The sequence below is a fragment of the Montipora capricornis genome, chromosome 13, assembly GCF_036669925.1.
Source record: "Montipora capricornis isolate CH-2021 chromosome 13, ASM3666992v2, whole genome shotgun sequence".
NCBI classification, from domain to species: Eukaryota; Metazoa; Cnidaria; class Anthozoa; order Scleractinia; family Acroporidae; genus Montipora; species Montipora capricornis.
Genome location: NC_090895.1, coordinates 39,150,763 through 39,177,616, shown reverse-complemented (window position 1 = coordinate 39,177,616; position 26,854 = coordinate 39,150,763). Strand labels below are relative to the sequence as shown.

The following is a 26,854-nucleotide window of genomic DNA, read 5'->3' as shown; positions in this document are numbered from 1 at the left end:
AAAGGAACAAAAAAAAATTCAAACAACTGGAAATAATGCTTACAATCAAATTTGTTTGGAAATTTGAAAAAAAAAACCGTTTGCATCCGAAATAATTCCAGAATCTCAACTCCCGTCTGCCGCCATCTTAAATAATTGCGACGTCTTAAGCTTATCATTTGTATTTTCTGTTTAACTCTATCAGTGCGCTGAAAAATTCTTAAAGTAAAGTAAGAGGTTAACACAAGAGTAGAATTTGTACACACAAGATTTCAGGCGTTTAGCGACTTGGTTGCTTTGCAAACCTAAGAAGGGAAGTAGGATAACAATATCTTTCTTAGGAACCGTAGACACTGGATCGCTATGCTGATGTTGTCTGTTTTTGTTCAAAACATCGTTGATATGATAGTTGATTATGCCTTGTGGGTAGCCGCAACATCAGCATAGCGATCCAGTGTCTACGGTTCCTAAGAAAGATATTGTTATCCTACTTCCCTTCTTAGGTTTGCAAAGCAACCAAGTCGCTAAACGCCTGAAATCTTGTGTGTATAAAGTATGAGGGTAGTGATGATAAAAAGCGGCAAGAGTTTGTGAAATAAGGGGTTATATAACCTGCGAAACCGCGTACATTCAAGATACTGAAACTTATTCATTCTTCATACATCAATTCCACATAATTTGTGATTCCTCATGTCAAATGCCACTACTACAATCTTGGACAAATTAAATAGAAAATTGAGACCACCCCTCACCCCAAAATCAGTGATGGGAAAATGGCGCGTTTTGGCCTTCACGCGCCTTCATCCTTTATTTGGGGGGAAGGGGGCATTCCTGTTCCATTTTATTCTGTCCAAGATTGTAGTGCTTATCAATAACTGGGATTTTGTTCCAATTTCTTGAGTTGCTTTTTACACACCCGTTGAAACGGCGGAGTGAACATGTTTGAATTAAACAATTGAGTGTGGATTGAATCCAGTTTGTTTGAGTACCGGATAAGTCTACATAACTGGCAAAGTTTGCGAAAATGTGAACTTCAAATTGTTGGCAATGTCAACCACTGGCACTACGGCGTATGCTCATTTTTGAAGACCAATAGACCTCTTTAGCTTGTACATTTTGTTTTCCCATTTCAGACCACGTGATGTTACTCTAGGGAAAACTTTCTTTCAAATGTCGTCCCATGCACGTGAATATGTACCCATAACTTATGAAGAAACAAAAGGAAAATTCCCGAGAACATCACGTGGTCTGAAATGGGGAAACAAAACTACAAGCTAAAGAGGTCTATTATGCAGGAGGAAAAACATTAGCAGTGAAAAAAAAAAAAACGATGACAGCATCTCAAGCTTGTTTTGAGAAGTAGACATCACAGGAAAAGTACAGGTCAAAAGGTCTTGGAAAGAAAGGATACTGTTTAATCAAACGTCCGGTCTCAGGCGACTGCTGTAATATTGAATACCATGAATATTTAATTTTGGAAATAGCGAAGTGGCGAAACTGTTACAGTTTTTGTTCAATGTGTAAGGCTTAATGAATTTCAGTGAAAACTAGCTGTACTTAAGGTGAGTATACCGTGATAATGTGTTTTCGTAATCAGAGGGTTTTTCTGTGGGGGATACATATGGCGCATCGTATTGTATTCCAGTTTCAGTTTCGTTGGCTCTAGAACATATTTTAGCTTAAAGTGAACTGGCAGCACTGAAAAACAATCCGGCACGGGTTCCATCTATCGAAGGAAAAAGAAGGCGTCACTTCGAAAAACATTAAGTAAAATACAGTCTTCTTGGAAAATATGGGTTTTGCTTCGATGTCTTCGGTGGAAGAACGCCAACAAGTTTTTCTTTGTTTTCTCGGTTATGGTTTTCTTCAGGTTATTGTTTTAGCTATTTCTCTGTTTTGCGGTTATTCTCAAAGTTCTTCAGCTTATTAGAACGAGAAGGAGCCGAAAAAACTGATTTCCTTCAGTGATAGAGTAGTGAGGATATAAGACGCTATGTCATGTGACCTCTTGGGATCTCACAGAAAGATAAAACATGTCAGAGATGTATTTTCCTCATTTTCTTTCTTCTTGTGTTTATCTTTCGCTTTCATTTGCTTGAGCAGGTTCCTTGATAATTTCTCCTTTTTTTGGATTACTTGAACTCAAATTGTGTTGGGCAAGTTTTGTTTTCGTAACCTCGGTTCATTTTACATTCGAGCGATATTGAATTCACTCCCATTTCAAGTCTCCTAGCGTCGACCTCAAGGAAATGCTGTCAAAAAATAAATCAAATTTTATGATCAACGTGGTTAATTATATTTTAAAGTAATTGTTTTTTAACGGGAAATTCGCAATCGATAGTTTTTTTTTTCACTTCCGCTATGTTTACGAAAGGTATTATTTATTTAAAGTGAGTCACGGGTTTGAAATAAGTCGGTATTTAACCTCCCGCACATAAAGTTCAGTTTATAGAGTATAGATTTTCTTGTAGCTTACTAGCCGTAATTTAGTTTAATAAATAAATGGAAATATTTGCAAGTAACAGAAGACATGAAAACAAGTGGCACGTCTTGCCAAATATGTTCCTTTCAGAAGGGCGACGCCTTTTACTTACATTTTGAGTCAGAACTATATAAGCATATCTTTTGATATCAGGCTTTTACGCCAATTCCTTTATCGAGTCTAAACCGGAAAACTGTTCTTTTAAAATAAGATTTAATCATCTTTACAAACACAACCGGGAAACTTTCTGAATCCCATCTCCGGTAGTCTCGCAAAAGGAAACTGATTTAAAATTACCGTTAAGCCATTTTCTCCCAGAAATCACATCCTCGTGTTCACAATTTCTGTTCGCGTGAAACTGCAGAGTTTCCTATTGCTAATTTAAGAGCGATTCAAAGAAAGAGTTAGATTTTACATGTAAGACATTATCGGAAGAACTCATTTATCTTTGGGACGGTAGTAAGTTTGGACAGCGGAGACACAAACTGAGACTTAATGGCGTCGCCATCTTGGTCGTGACAAGAGGGCCTTGGGTTACATTTGGCGAGTCGGCCACACTAACAACTTTTTGTACGTTGCAAATTTCATTTGTCGCATAAAGTTTAAGTTAAATTTCTCATCCACTCGAGCAAGTAAAACTTATTATATGAATTGTCCTTGTCGACGAGGTTTTACATTCGTGAACTGCTTCCTGCGTTGAAGTACGGAACTCGAAAATTGCGGGTATTTCCCATCCGCGCAGGACTCAAATGATATTGAAGAAACATTTCATTCCCACAATCATCAGCAATTTTCTCATGGGAAATATAACTATAAAATGGCTCGTTATGAAGTCGTACTATGGTCACTACAACACCAATGTCACAATCTGATATTAACAGGCTTGTTCTTGTTTGTCTGCATGCACACACAAATCATATTTGAAAAAAACTATTGCAGCCTTTAAATCTTCAACGTAAGGCTTCTAAACAGAACTCCCAGTGCACATGGCTGAGAAAGCAAATGGACACGAAGTCACCCCAGTTGCCCACGCAGGGACGCTGGATTCCGATGAAGACACCTTGAAAGGTGAGTTTAAGTATGCTGCATACCGGTACTTTTAGTCTGTATTCTGATACTGAAAAACAAACCAAGGGCCTGTTTCTCGAAAGTCCCGAAAAGCAATTTGAGAAACTGCCAACCGCTTGTTTTGGAAAGGCGATCTTTTAACATTTTTTCAAGCTAACTAAAGGAAACATGTCTGTGAAGTTTGATGACTTAAATCCTCTCCGTTCTTGAGCTACAAAGGGAATTGTGACACCCGAAAATGGCCCGTAAAGTTTCGTGACTTTCGAGAAACGGGCCCCAAGTCCGAATTCACTACTCAGGTTGTTAACAACAGCAGGCGTATTTTAAATGTCCTATACCTGGAGTATTAACGCAGCCATCATAAGTAACAAACCAGAAAAGTTAACGAGTATCAGAAGCGGCCCCCATGATTTGCAATCCTGAGGCATTGAACGCTTTGGAAGAAGTGCAACCACCAATTCCCGATTGCCCATGCGTAAAGGCCCGTGCAAACGGACGCACCATTGTTGGCCAACATTGTTCAAACATTGTTACAATACTTTACAAGACAATGTTCTTTATTTTGAGAGGGTAATACATGATTAACCTAGTAAAGAGTTTTCTAACACATGGCGCTCTGTAATAATACCACAGAAGACAGACCACAACACCGGCAACTACATGCCCTACTCTTTGCGACAAGTGTGCGGGTTCTTTTACGTCCCACAGGATTATGAACATTGAAAGGTTGTGAGACGGGACCTCCGGCTTATCGTCCTTATCCGAGAAGACTAGAGAGTCTAACCATTTGCAGATGTAATTACAAAGGCAGCACTTTCTCCTCAGTTATTTAAAGACCCTGAGTGTTGGTCCGGCCGGAGTTGAACTCACGACCTCCCGCGTGACAGCCCGGTGCTCAAACAACTGAGCCACCGGTGCGCGGTGTCGTTTGTTACCTGTTGGGTCCGTTTGCACACCCTTTTGCATGTTCTTGCGTGTTGTTAGGAAGTGAACATTGCGCGAAGTTTGAAACTGGTCAAACTTTTGAGCCAACAACTCTCAACATTTCTTTTGTTCCGTGATCACTGAAGCGTAGCACAGCAATGTTGCACGGTAAAGACTTGTTTCCATATCTCAAAGTGCCCTTGGACGTGAGGGGCCTGGAACAACAAAACTGAAACAACCCAAACCCATACAAAAATGCTAACCTTAGGCCGAAACATTATCTAAAGCATAAGATTAGATTTTTTTTAAGGTTTGGGTTGTTTCAGCTATTGTACTTGTATTGTACTTCACCCCCTACCGCCAACCCAGGCTCCTCACGTCCAAGGGCACTTTGAGATATGGAAACAAGTCTTTACCATGTTGCAACCGTTTACACAACTCCTCCAACATTGTTGGGGCCACGCACGCGCATTACAATATGGTCTCCATGGAGATGCACGTGCGTCATAGTACATTGGGTTTCGGCTTTTATGTTCATTTCCCACGAGCCCTATCAAACTTTCCGTGTCCAAAATGAACGATAATACTTCACTTGAAGCAAATTGGCAATTAAGAATAATCCTTCAATTGAGATGGAGAGACTTGGTTGCCGAGAGGGTGTGCAAAATAGTGGAACGAAAAAAGCGAAATTTAGAGCGAACTAGCGGAGGGGGGCTGGAAAAGAAGGATCGTTTCGTTCTTGCCTCTCCCTCAGTGTCTTCTCGTTTATTTCTTGTCGCTCTAGTCTCACAGCGCTGAGACGTTTTCCGATTTTTTTTGCTCCTTCTGGACAATCTAGCAAGGGACTGCTAGCTAGTTAGATTTTTTCGTACTGAGCATGCGCATTAGCTTTAAGGTCCAAATTCTTAGTGTGCGCGCTGTATTAAGATAACACGTTTCCCATTCGAAAGCTATGGCATCATTTGAGCTTTACCCCCTCCTTTTTACTCGTGGATATATCTACGAGTTTTGGTGAGGTTCTTTATGCAAATGTTGTCACTCCTGCGTAACCGGAAGTTGGATCTAATAAGCCAATCAGGATGGATAATCACAACACAGCTTAGATAGCTGTGACTTCCTGTTCGCGAGGTTGTGCGCCGCCATTACTGTATGTCGCTTTTGTACTGAAGTGTTTGAGCACCTTCCGCTGCATTTAGAAGCAAGAAACGGAAGAATTAAAGAAATGGCTTTCTTCGAAGGTGAAGCAAAATATTCTGAACAAGTACAGATTGGTGCAAAAAATTGTGCACCGCCTTTCTCTGACCAACGCGAAGACTTTAATACATTAATTAACGATGGCCAAAAATGATGCGAGTGTCAGTAATAATTTCTACAAAGCAGTGGCAAAAAAGAGCTTCTATGAGAGACTCTATCAAGCGGAAGAGACAAAATCACTTGAGGAGTTCAGGGAAAAGAAAAACATTGCAAAACGCCAAAACAGATCTGAAAATATTGAAGCAGCAAGGGAATAGGAAAAGAAAAGCAATCCAGAACATATCAGAGACCTAAACAGAAAAGCATAAAACATTTAAGGAAAGCTATGCAGAGCTTAAGGCTAAACCAAACTGAAATTTGTCAAGGTCAAGGCTCTATTAGACATTCCATGTGAAAAGTGATTCAGTCTTTTTCGTGATAAGATAACACATCGCGCTGAATATATATGCACTTGCTGTGATCAGTTATGGTTCAGATCATCTGTATCTAAGTGTATCAAATATAATGATAAATATTCACAAGGTTTGTTGGAGGAATGTATAACTGGCGCAAAAAGTGTTAATATTACTGAATGGATCTGCTCTACTTGCTAAATCTGATGACATTAACATTATATGACCTGGCAACAATAATCAGACCTTACTGATTCAAAATTACCCTGTCATCTGTGCAACGAGCTTTGAACACATGGTAGAGCTCTTTATGGAGGATGTGTTAAAGAGTAATCTTATGCCTGTTGGAGAAATGGTATACTTATTTAACAGGGTTGAATTCCAGCAAAGGGGATTACCTCACATACATGCAGTATTTTGGGTATCTAGTTGCATGAGAGCCCACCGTGCTGTTACACGATTATCCAACTATCAATGCTAATGCATAAAGAAAACTTCAGCCTGCCAATTTTAAACAATCGCGGTAACTTTCATATCCACGAGTAACGACAGTGGCACTTTGATTTGCTATTCGGATCATGTGAAGGCTTTAGGAAGAGAATGGCAGGTTCGCGATTGATTGTTTGGCATGGATAAAAATTCGTTCCCGAATTGAATCTCGAAATGGTAACCAAATCTGTAGCTTTTTGTGAAAAACAACAAAATAAGGCCTTGCAGGTCTACAATGTTGGACAAAACTCTTGGGAAAAATTCCGGCGTTTGACATGCGCTAACAAACAAAGTTTATTGGTCCCCCCTCTCCCTCATACCATTGTTAATAATGTGGGGAAAATACTGTGCAAGCCTTTGTCCCTTTGTAAACCAACATTGGATTAAAGGGAGGGGGAAAGTACGGAGAATTGAATCTTTTATCACACATGCAACTAAGAGAATAACCATTTTATAGTGGTGTGTCACATTTTCCCAAGGAGTTTTGTCCAAGATTGTAATCTCGAAATTAGATTTATCATTCAAATTTGGCATCGCGTTTACGTGAAACTGCAAACCGCACGCTTGCCATAAAAGCATGTAACTTTTCTTGTTCTAACATTTCTTTCTTTTTGAGAAGTTCTTCGACATCTGCAGCCTCAGTTAATTAATCAGCAACAATGAAACGTTTCTGTCCCAGCTTACCACATTACCCATGCTGATGAGGCCCAACAAGGCCAAAACGGCTGTCCATTGCTGCCAATTAACCGGGTGAAATGGTTGTGCTCACGCGTGATGTGTTGACCCCATCGGGATAATGTTATGATGTGTTCACCTTGCTTGTAATGCTTTTTTCACGTTTCTTTGACCGGATTTTCGGAAAAACACAAATTCCTGCCTGACCTTTACTGTTTGCTTTACTGATTACTGATGCTTCACCTCTCCATTGTCTTTACCGTGTTCTTTATCGAAAATTCTTTCGAACCTTGTGTTTATTTGCGTTTTCTTTTTAGGTAAAGCAGATGCTTTCCTGATAAAAGGAAATAAAACATGCAGAGGGAAAGATTTCAGCGAAGCCATACGACTTTACACGGAAGGAATTGAGGTTAACTGCAAAGATGAGCTCCTTAAAGCCAAACTGTACAGCAACAGAGCGAAAGCATATTTTAGTTTCGGTGAGTTGTCTGAACTATTATCCATGTATTTATCAGGGAGGAGGCGGGAGTGGGAGCTGAGAGTGGGCCGACTCGTACAACTGGCAACAAATTTTTTGCGCAAAATTACAGCGGTCAGCGTATCTCGAAGAGAGTTAGGCTGTGCAAGCGAACTAACTTTTGCAACACCAGCGTGTTAAAAGTTCTTAGGTTTTTTTACAACTTCCAACTCGCAAACATCGGAAAAACCAATCTTACAAGCCAAATTCACGGGAGGACTGAAACTAGCATAGGATAGAGGCTGATGCATGGATATTTTTTACACATTAGCTTCCATTACATGCTCGTCCCAGTCTAACCACGTGAGAATATAAAAAATCAAAAGTCGATATAATAGTTGCAAATCAAAGAAAATTATGTACCAAGCTAATTTCCTCCGAATTGATATCTGATTATATGTAAATACTGTTTGGGAAGCCTACTTTAAACGCTGGTCAAGTCATTAAAATTAACAAATCGAAAGTGGTTCAGCGTTGTCTGTACTCTTATCGACAAAGATATTCGTCATCACAGTGGTCAAAATGTTGTGGACTCACGAGACGTAGCCGAGTGAGTCTACAACAAATTTTGACCACTTTGATGACGAATATCGTTGTCGATAAGAGTACAGACAACAATGAACCACTTTCGATTTGTTTTTTACCACAATATTCAACGCCAAAGAAAGTTTTTATTTCAGAGCGTGACCAAAATCATAAGTCAAAGAAAGAGCAAGCGTTGTCTATAACTTTCTCGCAATATGATTGGTTTATTTCCCAAAATGAGCGTTCCTGATTGGCTATTACATTACGTAACAAATTGACGCAAGCATGACGTGAGCAGCGTTGTCTAGACTCTTATCGACAACGGCAAATTAGCCAATCAGATTGCGAGATTACAAGCAATTGTGGTAAAAACGCCTTTTTCGGAAGACGACGTGATGAGGGCGTCAGACTGACTTGCGTTTTGTGCCTGGTTCCAATCCCGATCCGATCCCTTTTGGACTTGTATTCGGTGGTTCTGAAGTCAAGTCTACCATACTTTGTAATTAACCACCTGGTCGTGTCCTGCCAGTTAGAGTTCCTTAAGGACGGTGCCTACTAATTCAAAGGTATTTTTGCCCCGATTTGTGATTATGCAGGAAAGGTAGATCTTAACAAGTGTTATTGAAATCCAAAAAGAAAATTGGGGTAACCACGAATGATTTTTCAAAGATAATTCATGAACAATATTTGTACAAAGCTTTAAATGTATGGCGTTCTTTCTCAAATTGAAGCTTAATTATCTCTCAGAAATGTATGGTTACCCCCAATTTTCTTTTTGGATACTAAGGATACTTACTAAGATCTACTTTCTCCGGATAGTTTTCAACCGCGCTAAAATATCCCTGTACTAGTAAGCACCACCGATAGGAAACCCGAGTATCTTGAGATGCGCAGAACGTATGCGCAATAGCAATAGTAGGCACCGTCCTTAACCTCAATAATGCACGCATTGGTTCTCACTAGAGGACAGACGCATAGCTGACGTCACCATCAAAATTTTTTTGAATCTTTATTTTATAAAACAAATAGATTCCATGTTGCCTTGCGTCTGCTCAGTAATAGATACAGAAGACCTCCAAATTGTGATAAGAACATCAGTGACACACTCGACTATCGCCTCGTGTGCAACTTTTTTGTTCTTACCACATTTTGACGTCATCTGTGATGTATTAGTGAACAGACGCACGGCAACAGGGATTCTACTTGTTAAGCATACGCTAGCCTTCGTTGGCGCCCTGAAGAAGGCCCAAGGCTCAAAACGTCACCTCGCAAATCTTTCTTAAGGTGGTTAATTTACCTTCTTTAACTGGCAGGATAAAAACGAATTGTTCGTGTTATACTTCCCACCGACGCAGCACCAGAGTTTCTTTTGAAACCAACCCCATCCTTTCTTAAACGTGTTACATTTAATAGGCCATTTCCGAGTTCATGTCTGTCTTCTCTTCAAAACGAGTGTAAGTGCGAAGTTTTTATGATGGTATCACAAGAAAAACCTCGCACTTAGACTCGCTTTAAAGAGGACACAGACATGAACTCGGAAATGGCCTTCTGAACAGTTTCTTTCAGACTCTCAAAGTGGGATGCCTGTGGACTTCTTAGTAGCGAAATGAACCTCCAATATAAACAAAGTATTAAGATTTACAATAATCCTCTACGAGAAAAAAGAACGAAAGAAATCTCCTCGGCTTTATATGAATGCGTAAATGGGAGTAATCCCTCCGTTGGCTTGCCTAATACTTTAGAATAATATTTTCGTTGTTTCTGCCCAAAGTCCTCATCATCGTTTCTCCTACAGGGAATTACATTTATTCTCTGGAGGATGCAAAAGTGGCTACTGAGTTGCAACCATCTTTTGTGTTGGCGTACCTAAGCGGTAAGAACAAAGGAAACATTATTTTTGTCGATGCAGTAGTGCAACATTTGTCCATTTTATACAAAAAGACATTTTGCGAGATATTTGCATGGTCGGAGGGATAGGTATTTCCTTTTTAATTTATTGAAATCGACCTTCCTTCAAAAGCATGGCATGCATGCATGCATTGACTTTAATTTAGTTCTAGTCTAATCCTCCATCCTGAACATGGAAGTTTAATAGGTCAGTTTCGTATTCTAACTTTCGGCTTGTATTAAGCATGAAATGGAAGCTAATCTGGGGGATTCTTTTCACATGGAAATTATTTCCCCCGCATTAGCCTCCATTTCATGCTATTGTAGATCCAGTCTAACCGTGAGAATACGAAACTGGCCTATGGAGGATGCAGACTCGAATTTTCAGCCGAAAGCCTCGGATACAGGGTTTTTTTCATGGTAAAATGAAACTGAAGGCTAACAGAACAATTAACTCAAATATTTAGGGACATTTTTTAACATTATCAGTGTGGTTTATCACATGACGTCACGGTTGCCATGTTAGTGTCCTCAAACAGAGATACGGCAGCCATGTTGGTTTCCCGACCCAATCCTCCGGGAATTGAACTCCGGTATTATGCGTTTTCATATGGCTGTTGATCACGTGAGTGCGAATCAAAAATAGGCCATTTCTGAGTTCATGTCTGCCTCCTCTTCAAAGCGAGTCTAAGTTCGAAGGTTTTGTGATGGTAATTAGTTCTACTTTACATATGAATGAAAACTAATTTTCATAAGAAAAACTTCGCACTTAGACTCGCTTTGAAGAGGAGGCAGGCATGAACTCGGGAATGGTCTATTGCATGATACACTGAAGGACAACTTGAACTCAGTTTGTAGCCGAACTTAGTATACATTGTACCACACAACTTTAAGAACATGCTAAGAACGTCTTCAGGCTCAAATCGCCAAAAAAATGAGAACGTTCAGCCTCTGCCCCAAAATAAGACGTTCTTATAAAAAAGGAGCGTAGATTCAATTTTTAGTCTGATCGTCTGATCGTCGTGGGAAAGCGCGGCTTGCCATAGGTTTATCTGAACTATGTCCACCACGCTTTACCAAATTAAACATTCAAGTGTGACCTCAACCAAAAGGAGCCGTCGTGACACTTTACGTTATTCCTTTCAGTGCATTTTACGAACTTTTTAAACACGCACGCGATTGGTCAGTTTAACAAATTATGGCGTGATGTAAGAATAAGAAGAAGATATTTAGTTTTTGTTGAACAGCTGGCGTGGTGTTTACGTCATTTTGAGTCTTTTATGGGATTTGTACAACTTGCTACACGAGTAGCCTGCATGGCAGACGTATTTCCGTTTATCGTTTCTTTCCGCCACTTTTCCAAAAGCTAATACCAAACTCGGTCCGTTTTTATTAGGTGCAAGAGCGTGTTTTGAGCTGAGAGAGTTTGAGGAAGCCGTTACTTGGTGTGACAAGGGATTGGCAGTATCCTTTTAGTTTGTGAATGCTGACAGAGCAATAGTTAGAGCGAGGTTCAATGGAGTGTCGTAAAACCAAAACTAAAGTAATTGCTTTGGCCAATCAAAAAGGACGGAGTCAATCCAGTAAACCAATCAAAACTCGAAGTAATTACACGTAATTAACCGACACAAAGCGGGGGAACATGTGCACGTGCGAGACACGATTGGTTTTGGTTTCACTTTTGATTGGTTGAAAAAGTGGCGCGAGAACTTTGAAGCAATCACTGAGTGAAGTAATGCAAAACCAATGCAATTCGCTAATTACTTTCGACACTCAATTGAAAACCGCTCTAATCTTTATTTGTCATCAACAATTTAGAACAATTAGATACGCTAAAAACAAGTTCACAGTCTTAATTGAATTCAAGCAAAGTGATATGTAAAGAATTTAAAGTGGCTGAACGCAGTTTTGAAGGACGGCGCGTATTTAGAAAAAGCAAAAAAAAACCAAATCCTGTTTCGCGACTTTGGCGCGATGGTCTTGGAAATTCGATGTAAATTCGCTCCCATTTTGTAAACGTCATGGTGCTTTAGAAGTGAAAATAAATATACTGCGCGTGCGCATTAATTTGAGACCAACAACTGTTGGCTGTTTTACTAAATTTCTCGCCAAACCCGTCATTAGATTTTGCAGAAATTTGGAAATAAAATTGTTCCGAGAACAAATGAGTCGTTTCTCCCTCTCTATAATTTTATCCGTGAAGTGATCCCGCAGTCGGCTCAAGGTGTGTACCGGGTATGCCTTGGCGCGGAGTATGTGCAGTAAAGGGATGGGTGCCTGAGTAGCAAAAAGTACTCCAAAATTATGTATATACATCAAATTTGCTAGGTTTCGTTTGTTGGAATAGTTGCATTTTAACTGAGTATTTGTTAGCCCTTATGATCCATACATGCTACCCACAATCCTGGCCCTGGTTGCTCGAAGCATGGTTTGCGCTAACCAGCGTTAAATACCATGGAAACCTATAGGTTTTGATACCTCTAAATCAACGGTTAGCGCTAACAGGGCTTCGAGCAACCGGCCCCAGGACAAAATTTCTTGGGACACTTTTAACAATGAGCGCAAAAATCGCTTTTATTAAAGGTTTACAGTATAGGGCGGTTTTCAATTGAGTGTCGAAAGCGAATTGCTTTGGTTTATGATTACTTCACTCAGTGATTGGTTCAAAGTTCTTGCGCCACTTTTTCAGCCAATCAAAAGTAAAACCAAAACCAATCGTGGTTCGCGCGTGCACATTTTCCCGCGCCTTGTGTCGGCTACATGTAATTACTTCGAGTTTTGATTGGTTTGCCGGATTGTCTCCATCCTTTTTGATTGGCCAAATTAATTACTTTGGTTTTGGTTTTACGAAACTCGATTAAAACTCACTCTCTTTATAATCAGTTCCCCTCATAATGGCCTCCTAAGTGCCCTTCCCCTAGAAATGTTGAAACAAACTGCAGCATTTCAGAATGTTTCGCGGATTCCAATCAACATTGAAAAGGGGAAGAGGGGACTTTATGATAGATGGCCTTAACATATGTTCATTTTCAACCATTTTAGCTCAAGTGTCCCAAGGGTTTTGTCTAGGATTGCAGGTAGAGGTTTTCGAATTAACGGCGGATAGCGCTTTCCGCTGGATAAATAGCTGATGCGCTTATTCGCTGAATAATGACTACGCCAGTTAACAACGGGAGCCCGACCTTTTCGACCCAGCGTAACATCTTACGAACGGAATGCTACTTACGCAAGTTGTTTCAACAAAGATTTGACGCTTTTGCAGAGAAAATAAAGCCAAAGTCGTTCACTTTTTAGTTAAAACAGACTTAACTGATTAGAGTGTAATGTGAAGTGCTACGTTTCTACCCCATATGAATCATGTGAGCGTTAGCCCTACTGATGGAAATGTTCAAATATAAGTGCTACACGGCCAACGTTTGCAAAAACGTAATCCTTCCTTTTACTTGTACATGTTCATTGCCGTGACTAAGATCTTCAGTTCCCACGGCCTGCTCCCGTCTGACCTTGTAGCTCAGTCGGTAGAACAGCGGTGATTTAACCCGAAGGTCGTGGGTTCAATTCCCACCCTGCTCAGAGTTTTTCTCTGTCCTTGTGTGGGCCCATTTCCATCGGTAGGGCTAACGCTCACATGGGGTAGAAACTTAGCACTTCACATTACACTCTAATCAGTTAAGTCTGTTCTAATATAAGTGTTATACGGCCAACGTTTGCAAAAACGTAATCCTTCCTTGCACTTTTTAGTTAGTCTATTTTAAGCTTAACTCATCTGACTAGATTGACAACGAGAAGCGGAATTTATTGGAGCTAAAGGAGAGGTCTCTCAAGGAAATAACCAAGTCACAAGATAAGGCCGAAGTGAAAGATGCGAGTAAATCATCCAACACACGATCAATGACTGAAGTCGCACCGGAGGAAGATGCCAACGACGTCAATTTAAGAAGTAAGAAGTGAAGGAAACATGATTCAAGATTGGAGCGGTTTTCAATTGAGTGTCGTAAAACAAATACCAAAGTAATTACTTCGACCAATCACGGCAGGTGCACACAGCGCGATGAACCAATCCAAATTCGTAGCAATTCCACGTTCATGTCTGTCTGTTCTTCAAAGCAAATGTAAGTGCGATTTTTTTTCTTATGAAAATTCGTCATCATTCATATAAAGTAGAATAATTACCATCACAAAGACTCCGTACTTAGACTCGCTTTGAAGAGGAGGCAGACATGAATTTGGAGATGGCCTACTGCAATCGCCTAATTACCTTCGACTGTCTAATAAGCAATTATGTTAGTGAGCAGATCGCTCTTGTTACAGTTTATAAAAACGTACTTTTTTAGTAATCAAAACCGGTAGGTGTTTAAGTGTTTGTATGAGCATTGGCCGTCAAATAAATGCGTCGATCGCCGGTTCCCTGCACAGAAAATTAGGGAGCTTAAGATTTTACGACGGCGACGGCAACAACAACGGCGCAAAACAATGATACCATTGATTAAAAGAGCATAAATAATCGTGCACGTGCAGCGCGGATTTTAGGACAGATTCTTGCTGTACTCTGCGTTAGGACGACGTGAAATTACCAAATTTGAGGTTTTGTTGCATGCAACAGAGAATCTTTCATTCTCTATTTTCACTTTGTAACTGCTCGTACAAATTTATTTTTAGGACACTGCGCCCAAATTGTAAGAAGTGAACGATATAGAATAACCGCGAAAAATTATGATAAAGCAAAGTGATATTTCGAGGTGACGTTTTCGTTGAAGTCGCCGTCGTAGATCTTAAGGTCCTTATTATATATGCCTAATAGGTACTCGTAAAAAAAATGAGTCAGTTAGCTGTGCAGTTCACGGGAAAGAATTGCGAACTAGAAACGCAAAACTGTATCAGTGAAGGTGTGACCTTAAAAGTTGGCCGATGGAATCCTTTGCCCACTTTATTCAGTTTTCAGTTCGATTTATAATGAGCATTAAAAGTAATTATGCGATCGAGATAGCAATGTTTTGTCATCGGCTTACAAAAGGTCGCGCCAATTGCAAACCATTTAACTGAAACGTGAATGCGCGCGTTGTCGTCCGTTTTGATCAACGGGTAACTAACGCTTAAAGATTTTGAATCTCTCTCCCTTTTCCCCATCAAGAAGGCCTCTCGGGGGAGGTCTTGTCCTTGAGTTTAAGTTTTCACTCTTTATAGGCCACTTCGGAAAATACCATAATATTCTTTGTTTGTCCCTCCAAATTTTGCATAAGCATTGTTTCCAGTTGCTCTTGGGACTTACAATGGTCCCAAGAGAAAACAAAAACAATAGTTGTGCAAAATTTTGGGGTACAAGCAAAGAGTATTATGGTATTTTCCGAAGTGGACTATTCCTCTTTTCCCAATACTGAACGTACTCCCGGACTTTTAATCATTTTCTCTTCTTATCTGAAATACATGTCTTTGAACCCATGTTTTCCGGATAGGATACCCTTATGCCAAATCTTAGTATCTGACTCTTCTTCCAGTGGAGTTCTTTGACTTCTTTTCAACGGACGCGCACCTATCTATCTAAAAACCGCCCGCCAGGCATTTGAACCAATGAGAGCCAGGTTATGGTTTTTGAAAACAGGTTAAGAATGACGTCACGGCTATTACATGGGGTTGTTATAGCAACGGGTCTCAGTCTGAAGTGTCCCGCTTAAGAGATATACTCATTTTAACTACCACTAAGTACACTAATGTCAAAGGCGTTTACCATTAAATGACTATGTTATGATAGATCTTGCTGAAACATTTAATTTTTTCACATAAGTCGAGGTTTTAAGATTTAAAATTTAAAAAAAGGTGGGACTCGGACATACAAAAGTGCCGGTGTTTCAGGAAATGAATTAACGCTCCAAATGCCTTTGTTTTAACTTTCGTTGTTTCAGCAATAGCAGAGCTTTTCAAGAATGAAGGCGACGATGAATTAAAAAAGAAGGACTCAAATAATGCGATTCACCTTTACTCAGAAGGCATCAAAGTGCGTTGCAAAGATGGTGAATTAAAGGCCAAACTTTACAGGAACAGGTCGGCAGCCCATTTTAAACTTGGTGAGGAATTTGTAAGGTCCTTCGCTTTTTATATTAGGTTCTCGGTGAAAAAAATGGAATTGCTGTTTTTATGAAATGGACCGAGTATTCGGGGGTGTATCATACGCGATCAGAAAGCTACATTTCGATTCAAGATGTACCGTTTTTGAAAATACCAGCCCAACTTCTTCAAAACTTGTTTCTTGGCAAGAGACGTTTTAGACCCGATTGATTTTCTCTTTGTCAACCAGGCGAATATAATTTTAGTTGTATAAATACAAGTACGATTCGCCTTCGCAGTCTTCTTGCTGTTAAGGCGCTAGTTCAGGCGTTAGATAGCCCGCAACATAGCGGCAAAATGATAAGGCGGAGTGCTTACGAGAGAACACGTACCCACGCGAGCCGCACAGGTTCTCATCCTTTTCACACGCAGAGTATTAAACCTGCCATACAGGTAGACCTTTTCTTATCAATTTAAGTCTATCTCCACTCCTCTCTCCCAGGTAACTACCACGATTCACTGAGGGACGCAAAGATTGCTGTTGAATTACAGCCTTCCTTTGTCAAGACAATTGTTCGGGGTAAGTTTCGCTAATTTATACATCCAGTTATTTGTCTATCTATCCTTCCGTTAGTTTGTTTGTTCTTTCGTCTCTTTCGTCATTCGTTCGTTCGCTTGTTAGTTTGTTGGTTCAGTGATTGGTTGATTCGTTCGTTCGTTCGTTCGTTCGTTCGTTTGTGCGCTCGTTCATTCGATCCTTCCGTCCTTCGTTCATTCATTATCTTCTTCTCTCGCCTCGGCGTACCTGGACTTTTAACACTGTTTCGCGCTTTGACCTGTGTCAGTAAGAGACACATCTCTTTCAGTCGCTACCTTGTGTTCTCGATTAAACACCACGTCGGCTGTTGCAGTTTTTATGCGCTGCGAGTGTGCGGCTTATATAAAGGCAGCCCTTTTAACGAACACCTTCTTTAGGGTATAGCCAGTCCGCCCTCTACTGTTCCTTCATATCTTTTTCTCGACTGTCTCCCGTTCCCCCTCTGCCACATTTCCTATTTTGGCCACGGATGTTGAAAATACCCTTAAAAAAGCTCTTGCCTCTGCATTATCTTGGAATATGGAAGTCCCATATTGGCAAAGTGGACATGAAACGACTTTCTTAGCAAACGATGACTGCTAGATACCTGAGTAGTTGTACTGAAGCCTAAGAAAAGTCCAGGAGTTTTTAACTGCCGTTAAAGATTATATTTGTGATGTTGTCACCCTTAAGGAGTCTCAAACCAATTTCAATACTTCAAGAAACTGTACTATATACAAGGACTGACATGACTCTATGACATTGTATCAACAAGCAGTTATGTTTTGGTTTCATATGAAAGAAAACCATTGCGCCCTAGGGATTTACTGTTGTATGCTAACGTTGTCGTCAAAACCTTGAATTTGGTTACTTCACGTTGTTGACCAGGGTGGGAATTGAACCCACGACCTTCGGGTTAGATCACTGCTGCTCTACCGACTGAGCTACAAGGTCAGACGGGAGCAGGCCGTGGGAACTGAAGATGTTGAGTCACGGCAATGAACATGTACAAATACAAGGAAGGATTACATGGTTCATGGTTCATATGGGGGTAGAAAACTAGCACTTCAAATTACACTCTAATCAGTTAAGTCTGTTCAAATGTAAGTGCTACACGGCCAACGTTTGCAAAAACGTAATCCTTGCTTGTACTTGTGCATGTTCATTGCCGTGACTTTAACATCTTCAGTTCCCACGGCCTGCTCCCGTCTGACCTTGTAGCTCAGTCGGTAGAGTAGCAGTGATCTAACCCGAAGGTCGTGGGTTCAATTCACACCCTCACGCTCTTAAGGTCTAAGGTCTTGTCTGTTTCGAGAATTTCCAGTCGTTGATTAAAAAGGGTTAGGGTTAAGGTTAGGGACCAACGACACACAACCCACGACTCACGACCCACCCACCCACGCCGATTATGCACTCTCCATCCAGGAAAGAGTGAAGCAATGCTGCTTTGTAGGGGAATCCCAATGGAGCCGATTGCCCCGATGTTATTGGGCGACTCCAGTATAAAATGCACGCGTGTTAGGTTTGACAATTGACCACAAGTTAACCTGGGATACAGATGTGATGGATGTTAAAAAGAGTGTTGTTACCAAACTGGACATGTTAAAACGATCTAAATTCTTGCCAAAAAGCGTTTAACGAGACTTTTAATTTAAGGTTATTTTACCCTCAGTCAAATACGAACTTGTTATGTGCGGGGCGTGTTGTGACTCAAACCTACTCGATTCGATTGAAAGACTTCATTGTAGAGCATCTCGAATCATCTTTAACTTACCTAGAGACATGTCTTCAAAAAAGGTGCTTGCCAACTATCGGTGGCCTACCATTTTTAAAGCACACAATGAGCGCCTGCCTGAATTGTTGTCTAAAAATATTTACATAGAAAGACGAAATGGATATTCATAACGGGGTGGGGACTGCTTATCATTTCCAAGATTCGAAACTAGATTCATGAAGGATTCGCTGGCTTACGGAAGCACCGCTCTGTAGAGTGCGATCTGTTTTAACGAGAACGGAATTTCGCATTAAAGCAATAAAGACCTGAATCTAATAAGAACAAAAGATTATTTTAAGGATTTTAAATTCGACACTACCTCCGCCTCAACTACGCGGTACAGAAATGCCGATTTTATTTACAATTGGTGATTTATTAGTCGACAATCTTGTAAATATTCTTAACATTAGAACGGTATGATTACCTATGCATAACTTTAGCGATATTTTATGTCATAGAATTAAGTTTGATTCTACTATTTAAATGATAATTTATGAGTTAACAATCTTGAAAAATACTTAATAATGTAGTGATATTTTCTCTCACAAAATTATGATTTACTTTACGATTTAATTACTTATACACGACCCCACAAGCTTATATCTTTAATTTTCATCGTGTTTAAGTAAAGGTCATCTATCTACTAGGTGCAAGAGCTTGTGTTCAGCTGAATCGACTTGAGGAAGCCATCACTTGGTGTGATAAAGGATTGGAAGTATCCTTCATAATAACTTGACATTGATGATTTATTCCGTTTGAACAGAAGTGGTGTACTAGAAAATACACCACACCTGAAAATCATTCGAAACTTTACCTAGCCAAATCTGTCGTGACGTAATATCCATAGTTTCCACTTTGATGGTTATTCGGGAGTTTAAGCATGCGAAGTTTTTGAGCCGCGGACAGCAAGCGAAAGTGGGCTGTTTTCCACTTTAACTTGTCTTGTCACTGCTACCTTTATATTGCTAAGTTTCCGGCTTTCTTCCGTTAGAGATGATTAGGTTAAAAATCTGGGACTACTCTCCAGGCATGCGAAATTTTCATTTCCGGTTGCAGTCCGCGTCTCAAAGACGTCGCGTGGTAAACCTCCCTGTTCATGTTCCTTTCACGAGCACTTTTCGATCAATTGCAGTCGTTTTAACAGTTAAATTTTTGAGAAAAATCTTGACAAAGATAAGATCGACAAGAATAATCAGCAGCTACTTGAGTTAAGGATCAGCTTTGTCGAAGAACAAGGCCGACGACCAAATCTGCAAGGGAAAAACAAGATGGAGGACTTGTCAAAAACTGAGACAGTGAGAGGAATCTATGGATTTTATCTGAGTCACATTCACATTTTGGGAGGCGCAGGGCCTCATGGTTAGTGCGCTCGACTCCGGAGCGATTGGTCCGGGTTCGGGCCCTGGCCGGGGACATTGTGTTGTCTTCTTGGCAAGACACTTTACTCTCACGGTGCCTCTCTCCACCCAGGTGTATAAATGGGTACCGGCGAATTTAATACTGGGGGTAGCCCTGCGTTGGACTAGTATCCCATCCAGGGGGGAGTAGAAATACTCCTATTCGCTTCATGCTACAGAAACCGGGATAAGCTCCGGCCTAATGGGCCACTTGGCACGTAAGCAGACTTTACCTTACATTCACATTTTAGTTTCATTCTTTTCTTAGTCTTTTGTTATATTGGAAACGCACTTAGCTAGCAAGTTAGTTAACACCCACTTCGCTTACGTATTCTAAAAAAGACAATTCCGAAAACAGCTAGAACAAAATGTAGGAAACCGGCACGAGTTATAGATGAAAGAAGCCGTGAACCACGCACTGAGCTCGACAATTTAAGCAAGTACAAGGAAAGGTTACGTTTATACAAACGTTGGCCGTGTAGCACTTATATTTTAAACAGAGTTAACTGAATAGAGTGTAATGTGAAGTGCTAGATTTCTATCCCATATGAACCATGTGAGCGTTAGCCCTACTGATGGAAATGGGCCCACACAAGGACAGAGAAAAACTCTGACCAGGGTGGGAAATGAACCCTGGGAAATCCCACCCTGGTCAGAGTTTTTCTCTGTCCTTGTGTGGGCCCATTTCCATCAGTAGGGCTAACGCTCACATGGTTCATATGGGATAGAAATCTAGCACTTCACATTACACTCTATTCAGTTAACTCAATTTCAGCAAGTGTCTCCTATAGACAACTGAAATGAATCCCGTTGAAGACACCTGAAATTGTCCAGCTAGGTGGAGGATCTCTTCTCTCCTTCGAAAACAGAACAATCATTATTAAGGAGGCTCCAAAGGGTCCTCCACAGGTCACAGTGGGTTCCCAATGGAAAATGAACGTTTTGATATCAATCAAATGCTATTGTCAGGCAATTTTTTTAGGGGTATCCGCGAGTACCCAATTGTTGCCATGCCAACGGTACAGCGCTGATAAAAAAAACCCTCCAAAATTCACTTTTTGGAAAATATCTTAAAATTAACATGGTGACCTTGTATGTTTTTCACATTTCGGAAACCTTATTAAGTTCTAACGCAATACATGTACGTAGTATGAAAATTCCAAATCGAACATGAACTACTGTTTTCATTTCTTCTTTTAGAGAAAAGGCGCTAATGTGACCCAATTCGACCCAGGTACAAGCAACAGGTGTAATACTTTTGGTCAACCAGGAGGCTGCCACCCTTATTTCAATGCAGACATAGAAGATCATGAGCGGAAGCTAAAACTTGCAGAGGAGACTGGAGACAAAAGAAGCGAGGGTTTGGCATGTGTCAGTTTAGGTAATGCCTATCAGAGGCGTGGAAATTTTAAAAAAGCTAAAGAATACCATGAACGCGATCATGAAATAGCAAAAGATTTGAAGGACTTGGTGGCAGAAGGTAGGGCTTGTTGTAATATAGGCAACGCTTATTACGGCCTCGGCGATTTCAAAAGAGCCATATCGTACCACACGCGAGACCTGCAAATCGCCAAAGACCTGGGAGACGTTAGAGGGGAAGGAATAGCTTACAGTCATCTTGGCGTCAATTACTGCAGTCTTGGATATTTTAAAAAGGCAATAGATTATCACGAGCGTTCCTTGGAAATCGCAACGAGTGTGGGAGACACGAAAAGTGAAGGAAACGCTTACGGTAATCTCGGCAGCGTTTATTACAATCTCGGAGATTTCAGAAAAGCCGTAGAGTACCACGAGTGGAGTTTGCAAATGTCGAAAGATATCAACGACGTTGCTGGGGAAGGAGAGATGTATTGTAACCTGGGCAGTGACTATCACCGTCTTGGTGACTTAAAAAAAGCCCTAGACTATCATAAACTCGACCTTGAAATCTCACAAGAGTTGGGAAATGTGTCTGGTGAGGGAAGCGCTTATTGTAACATAGGTAATGTTTACCACGATATGGGAGATTTCCAAAAAGCCTTGGTCTACCATGAACGTCACCTTGAAATAGCAAAAGTAGTGGGTGACGTTGCTAGTGAAGGAATGGCGTATAACAACCTTGGCGTTGCTTATTTAAATCTCGGTGACTTCACAAAGGCCAAAGATTACCTACAAAGGTATTTGACAATCGTCAAAAAAGTGGGAGATCTGGCGGGTGAAGGAAAGGTCCTTGGCAACTTGGCCACCGTCTATCAAAATCTCGGCGATTCCAGCAAGGCAGTAGTCTACCTTAAGCGGCAATTAGAAATCGCAAAGGATGTTGGAAACTTGCACTCTGAGGGTACAGCATATGGCAATCTAGGCATCGCTTGTCGTCGTCTTGGTGATTTAAAGAAGGCCATACACTATCATGAGCTACAACTGGAAATCGCCAAAAACACAGGGGTCACTGATTCACAAGCAACGGCATGTTGCAATCTGGGCAACGCGTACATGGAACTTGGAGACTTTCAAAAAGCCATACATTTCCTGGACAGGGCCTTGGAGACTGCAAAACAACTTGGAAATAAAGCCACGGAAGGAAAAATTTATGGAAACTTCGGCAACGCTTACTACAGTCTTGGAAACATCCGAGAGGCTATACGTTACCACGAACTACACCTTAAAATTTCGACGGAAGTCGGAGATGTTTACGGTGAGGGTAAAGCGTACGGTAACCTTGGCGCTGCCTATCACAATCTCGGGGATTTCCGGAAAGCTATCGACTACGACGAACGTCTTCTTGAAATCGCAAAGCGGATAGGAGACGTGGCGGATGAAGGAGTGGCATACGCTAACTTGGGCAACGCGTATGACAGTCTTGGAGATTTTAAACAAGCCATTGAATATCACAAACGTGACCTTGAGATTGCTAAAAAACTGGGTGACATCTCTGGAGAGGGCGTTGCATATGGAAATTTAGGCAACTGTTATCATGGTTTGGGTGATTTCCAAAAAGCAGTAGAGTACTACGAATGGCACCTAAAACTCGCAAAGAATGTGGGAGACAAAGCAAATGAAGGAAAAGCGTATGGCAGCTTAGGCAGCGCTTATGATAGTTTGGGGAATTATCCGGAGGCCATAGAGTACCATGAACGCTGCAAGCAAATAGCAGAAGAAATGGGAGATAAGGCGGGTAAAGGAATCGCTCTTGGTAATTTAGGTCGGGCTCATTACAGTCGCAGAGATTTTACCAAAGCTATAGAATTTTTCAAACGCTTCTTAGAAATCGCCAAAGAAAGCGGCGCAGTTGAGAATGAAGGAAAAGCCTACAGTGGTCTCGGTGTGTCCTACTTTCGTCTAGGTAATTACCAGAAAGCCATGGAGTGCCATGATCATTATATGGAAATATCCAAACGAGTGGGGGACAAAGTTGGCGTTGGAGTAGCATCTTTCAATCGCGGTGAAGTCTATCAAGCGCTGGGATCTTTGAGCGAGGCTACCAATTGCTATCATCAAAGTGTAGCTGTATTTAATGACGTTAGGACTCATCTTGGGTTTAATGATGAGTGGAAAATGAGCTTACGCGACACGCGTCACACTGTCTACGTGAGTTTGTGGTATCTGTTAGTGGAGCAAGGAAAAATCATGGAGGCTGTTGAGGCCGCTGAGCAAGGGCGTGCCCAAGCTCTTAAAGATCTCTTGCAGTTGAATTACGCGTCTGAAGAAAAACCAACTGATGCAGGAACCACAAGTGAAACTCTCGACGATTTATTGGAGTGTATTCCGTCGAGCACAGTTTTTATGGCACTGGTGAAGAAAGAAGTGTTTTTCTGGGTTTTCCAGAAAGGAAAAGCTGTTCAGTTGAGAAGAAAAGAAATCGAGAGTTGTGATCACGAGACCAACACATTTTTGCTGTCTTTGATGAAGAAGACTTGGAAAGAAATTGATGTAAGAGCTGCTGTCAAGTGTGAGGATCGTTCCTTGGATGTGGAGAGGGTTGTAAATGCTTCAGATGAAAGCCCCTCTTCGGAAGAGATGACTGGGACCAAATCCCATTGTTTTCAGAAAAGTTCGCTGCACATCCTGAACGAAATTATCATTGATCCTATCAAAGATACACTGTATGGCGATGAGGTCGTTTTCGTTCCCGAGGGTCCGTTGTGTTTGGCTCCTTTTGCTGCATTCATGAACGAAGATTCAAAATACCTCGGCGAATCTTTCCGAGTCCGCGTGATTCCATCATTGACGAGTTTGAAGCTGATCGCCGATTGCCCCGCAGATTATCACAGCAAGACTGGTGCGCTTCTAGTGGGTGACCCCTGGGTACAAGAGGTCGACTATCAGGGGTGCGAGTTATCACAGCTGCCTTGCGCCCGAGAGGAAGTTCAAATGATTGGAAGAATACTCGGCGCTGTGCCTCTTATCGGAGAACAAGCAACAAAGGAACAAGTGCTAAAAAGTCTCTCCTCGGTTGCTTTGGTTCATATTGCAGCTCATGGTAAAATGGGAACGGGAGAAATAGCTTTAGCACCGAATCCCAGCCGGAAAACGCAGGTTCCAGTGGAAGAAGACTTCCTTTTAACAATGAGGGATGTATTGAATGTTCAGATGCGCGCACAATTGGTTGTGCTAAGCTGCTGCCATAGTGCTCGTGGGGAGATCAAGGCTGAGGGCGTGGTCGGTATCGCCAGAGCATTTTTGGGTGCCGGCGCTCGATCTGTTCTAGTGTCTTTGTGGGCGATTGATGATGATGCTACCCTGGGGTTCATGAAGATTTTTTACCAGCTCTTATTATGCGGTAAAAGCGCCAGCGAAGCGCTGAATCAAACCATGAAATGTATGAGGGAATCTGACCAATTTCAACAAGTAAAGCACTGGGCTCCCTTTGTCCTTATTGGCGATGATGTTACATTGGTGTTTGGCGCTGACAACTAGCAAATTCGCATTGTAAGTACACGATCACTAACTTAATGACTATAAGAAATGTTGGACACTGACTGGACAAATTCCTGATTGCAATTTCAGCATATTTTGATCACTAACTTGGTTACATATTTTTCTTGAATTAACTTTATTATCTTTTTGGAACGTTTTCAAGTTATATACCTGACCATGACAAATACTTTTGTAAGATTTTTGTTTATTCACAATGTCCTATTCCTCCATTCTTATGTATTCCAGTTCAGTCCAATCAATACGTGCAAATGCACAATACCAAATTTTCTGAGAAATCAAGACAATCCGAGGAAACACATCTTCTCAAAGATCTTAGAAAGACCTGGAAGGACAGAAATGGGTCTATAGTTGTATAACATAGAGGAGGCATCACATAATGGTCATTGCAAGGCTGCTGCCTAAGAAAATTTTAAAGGGGCCCTCATAGCTAAACGCTGAGAACTTAGGAGCCCAACATATGAAGTGAAAGGTGTTGCTGTGAAAAATTAAGGCGCCCAGAGCTATTCTTTGGGAGCCCCAGGCTACCGGGCTCCTGTTAGGCAACAGCCTTGCATTGTGACATGAGAGAATAATAGATAACAAAATATTAATATGAGCTTAATTTAAACCCCTAGCAAATCAGTCTTCTTTTACAGGAGAAAAACAAATGCTATCAACAACCTCACATTTGCTATTTTTTAGGGAAGAGATTATGCCGGCAACTTCAGAAGGAGAAATAGGAGTAAGAAAGAAACATTCTGGATTGTGACCACATCTTTGAGTGAATTGAGTCGAAGGAATAATATTTGCCCGAGAGGGTCCTATGTTAGCAAAGACATTATTGAGCTGTTCTGTCAGAGTATGTTCCTGTACTATTTGTCATGTTACTAAAATGTTGGTGAGGTTTTTTTTCTTAGAGATAATCTGGCAGGTGCAGAACACAGGTCACAGGTCATTGTTTTACCAGTACACCAGTACAAAAACAATCCTAAACATTCATTAAAGCTAACCTTAGGCCTAATTAGTTTTAGGCCTAATGTTAGCATTGGGGGTATTACTAAACCACGAAACACGAAAACACCATGTATGACCCCACCATACATTGAATACTAACCGACAAAAGTTGGATTTGAGATTAAATATCGTTTTAGGCCTAAAACATTATTGCTCCTTGTCTCAATCTTAATCTGAATCTTAATCTTAATGTCAATTAATTGGAGCAATAACGTTTTAGGCCTAATTAGGGATATTTAATCTTAAAATCCAACCTTCGTCGGTTCGTATTCAATGTACTGTGGGGTCACACATGGTGTTTTGGTGTTTCGTCTCGCTGTTTCGTGGTTTAGTAATGTCCTAATAATTGGTAAACGGTTAGCGTTGTTTCTGTTTTGGTAAAGCAATGACCTGTGACTTGTGTTTTGTACCTGCCTGAGATAATCTGTTTAATCACTGATTGTGTTCTTCTCAAGTTTGAACTAGAAGAAACTCAGAAACTAAATTATTATGAAAGAACTTTTTTCTGGCAAGTTTGACGAGAAAATTGTATTTGTAACAATATTATTTTGTTGCATTTAGACTCTTTGAGAGTTGTAGGCTTTGTAGAGAGAATTCTCTCCTTTGCAAGGTTTTGAAACAAGTGCAGATTAGGAATACACAGGTTTAAGTGGGAATGAGTTACGATTACGGTACCCACAAGTCAGATGACTTGAAAATGTGTCATAAAAAATGTTCGCAGGGTTGATGTTATAGATTTATGACCAATCAATATTTTTCAATTTATACCGTAAGTCTGGGATTGTTGTGGAGTCAATGTCGTACCACTCTCCTTTGATATAGTGGGTCAACAACTACTCGACTGGGGAATTTGGGAGTCAAGTTCATGTTATTAATCAGAGTTAAAGTCGAAAAAGTTATAATAATAATGATGATGATGATGACGATGACAATGATGATTTTAATAATAATGATGAATTTTA

The 26,854-nt window shown here is 40.8% G+C and overlaps 1 protein-coding gene and 1 pseudogene across 3 annotated transcripts; one reads left to right on the top strand and one right to left on the bottom strand.

Moving 5' to 3' along the window:
* Nucleotides 1–3,384, bottom strand: part of LOC138028605 (uncharacterized) — a 14,369-nt pseudogene extending 10,985 nt beyond the window's left edge.
* LOC138028604 (tetratricopeptide repeat protein 28-like) lies at nt 1,248–26,854 on the top strand. 3 transcript variants are annotated; one of them, XM_068876206.1, is made up of 12 exons: nt 1,248–1,541; nt 3,434–3,529; nt 7,581–7,742; nt 10,101–10,178; nt 11,589–11,656; nt 13,967–14,132; nt 16,093–16,254; nt 16,737–16,814; nt 19,233–19,300; nt 19,764–19,880; nt 21,183–24,890; nt 25,581–26,854. In XM_068876206.1, the coding sequence occupies exons 2-11, from the start codon at nt 3,448–3,450 to the stop codon at nt 24,876–24,878; spliced, it is 4,677 nt and encodes a 1,558-aa protein (XP_068732307.1). In that variant the 5' UTR covers nt 1,248–1,541; nt 3,434–3,447; the 3' UTR covers nt 24,879–24,890; nt 25,581–26,854. The 3 variants fall into 3 exon arrangements, with proteins under 3 accessions (XP_068732307.1, XP_068732305.1, XP_068732304.1); XM_068876204.1 differs by having other exon boundaries at nt 3,422–3,529; XM_068876203.1 differs by having other exon boundaries at nt 3,401–3,529.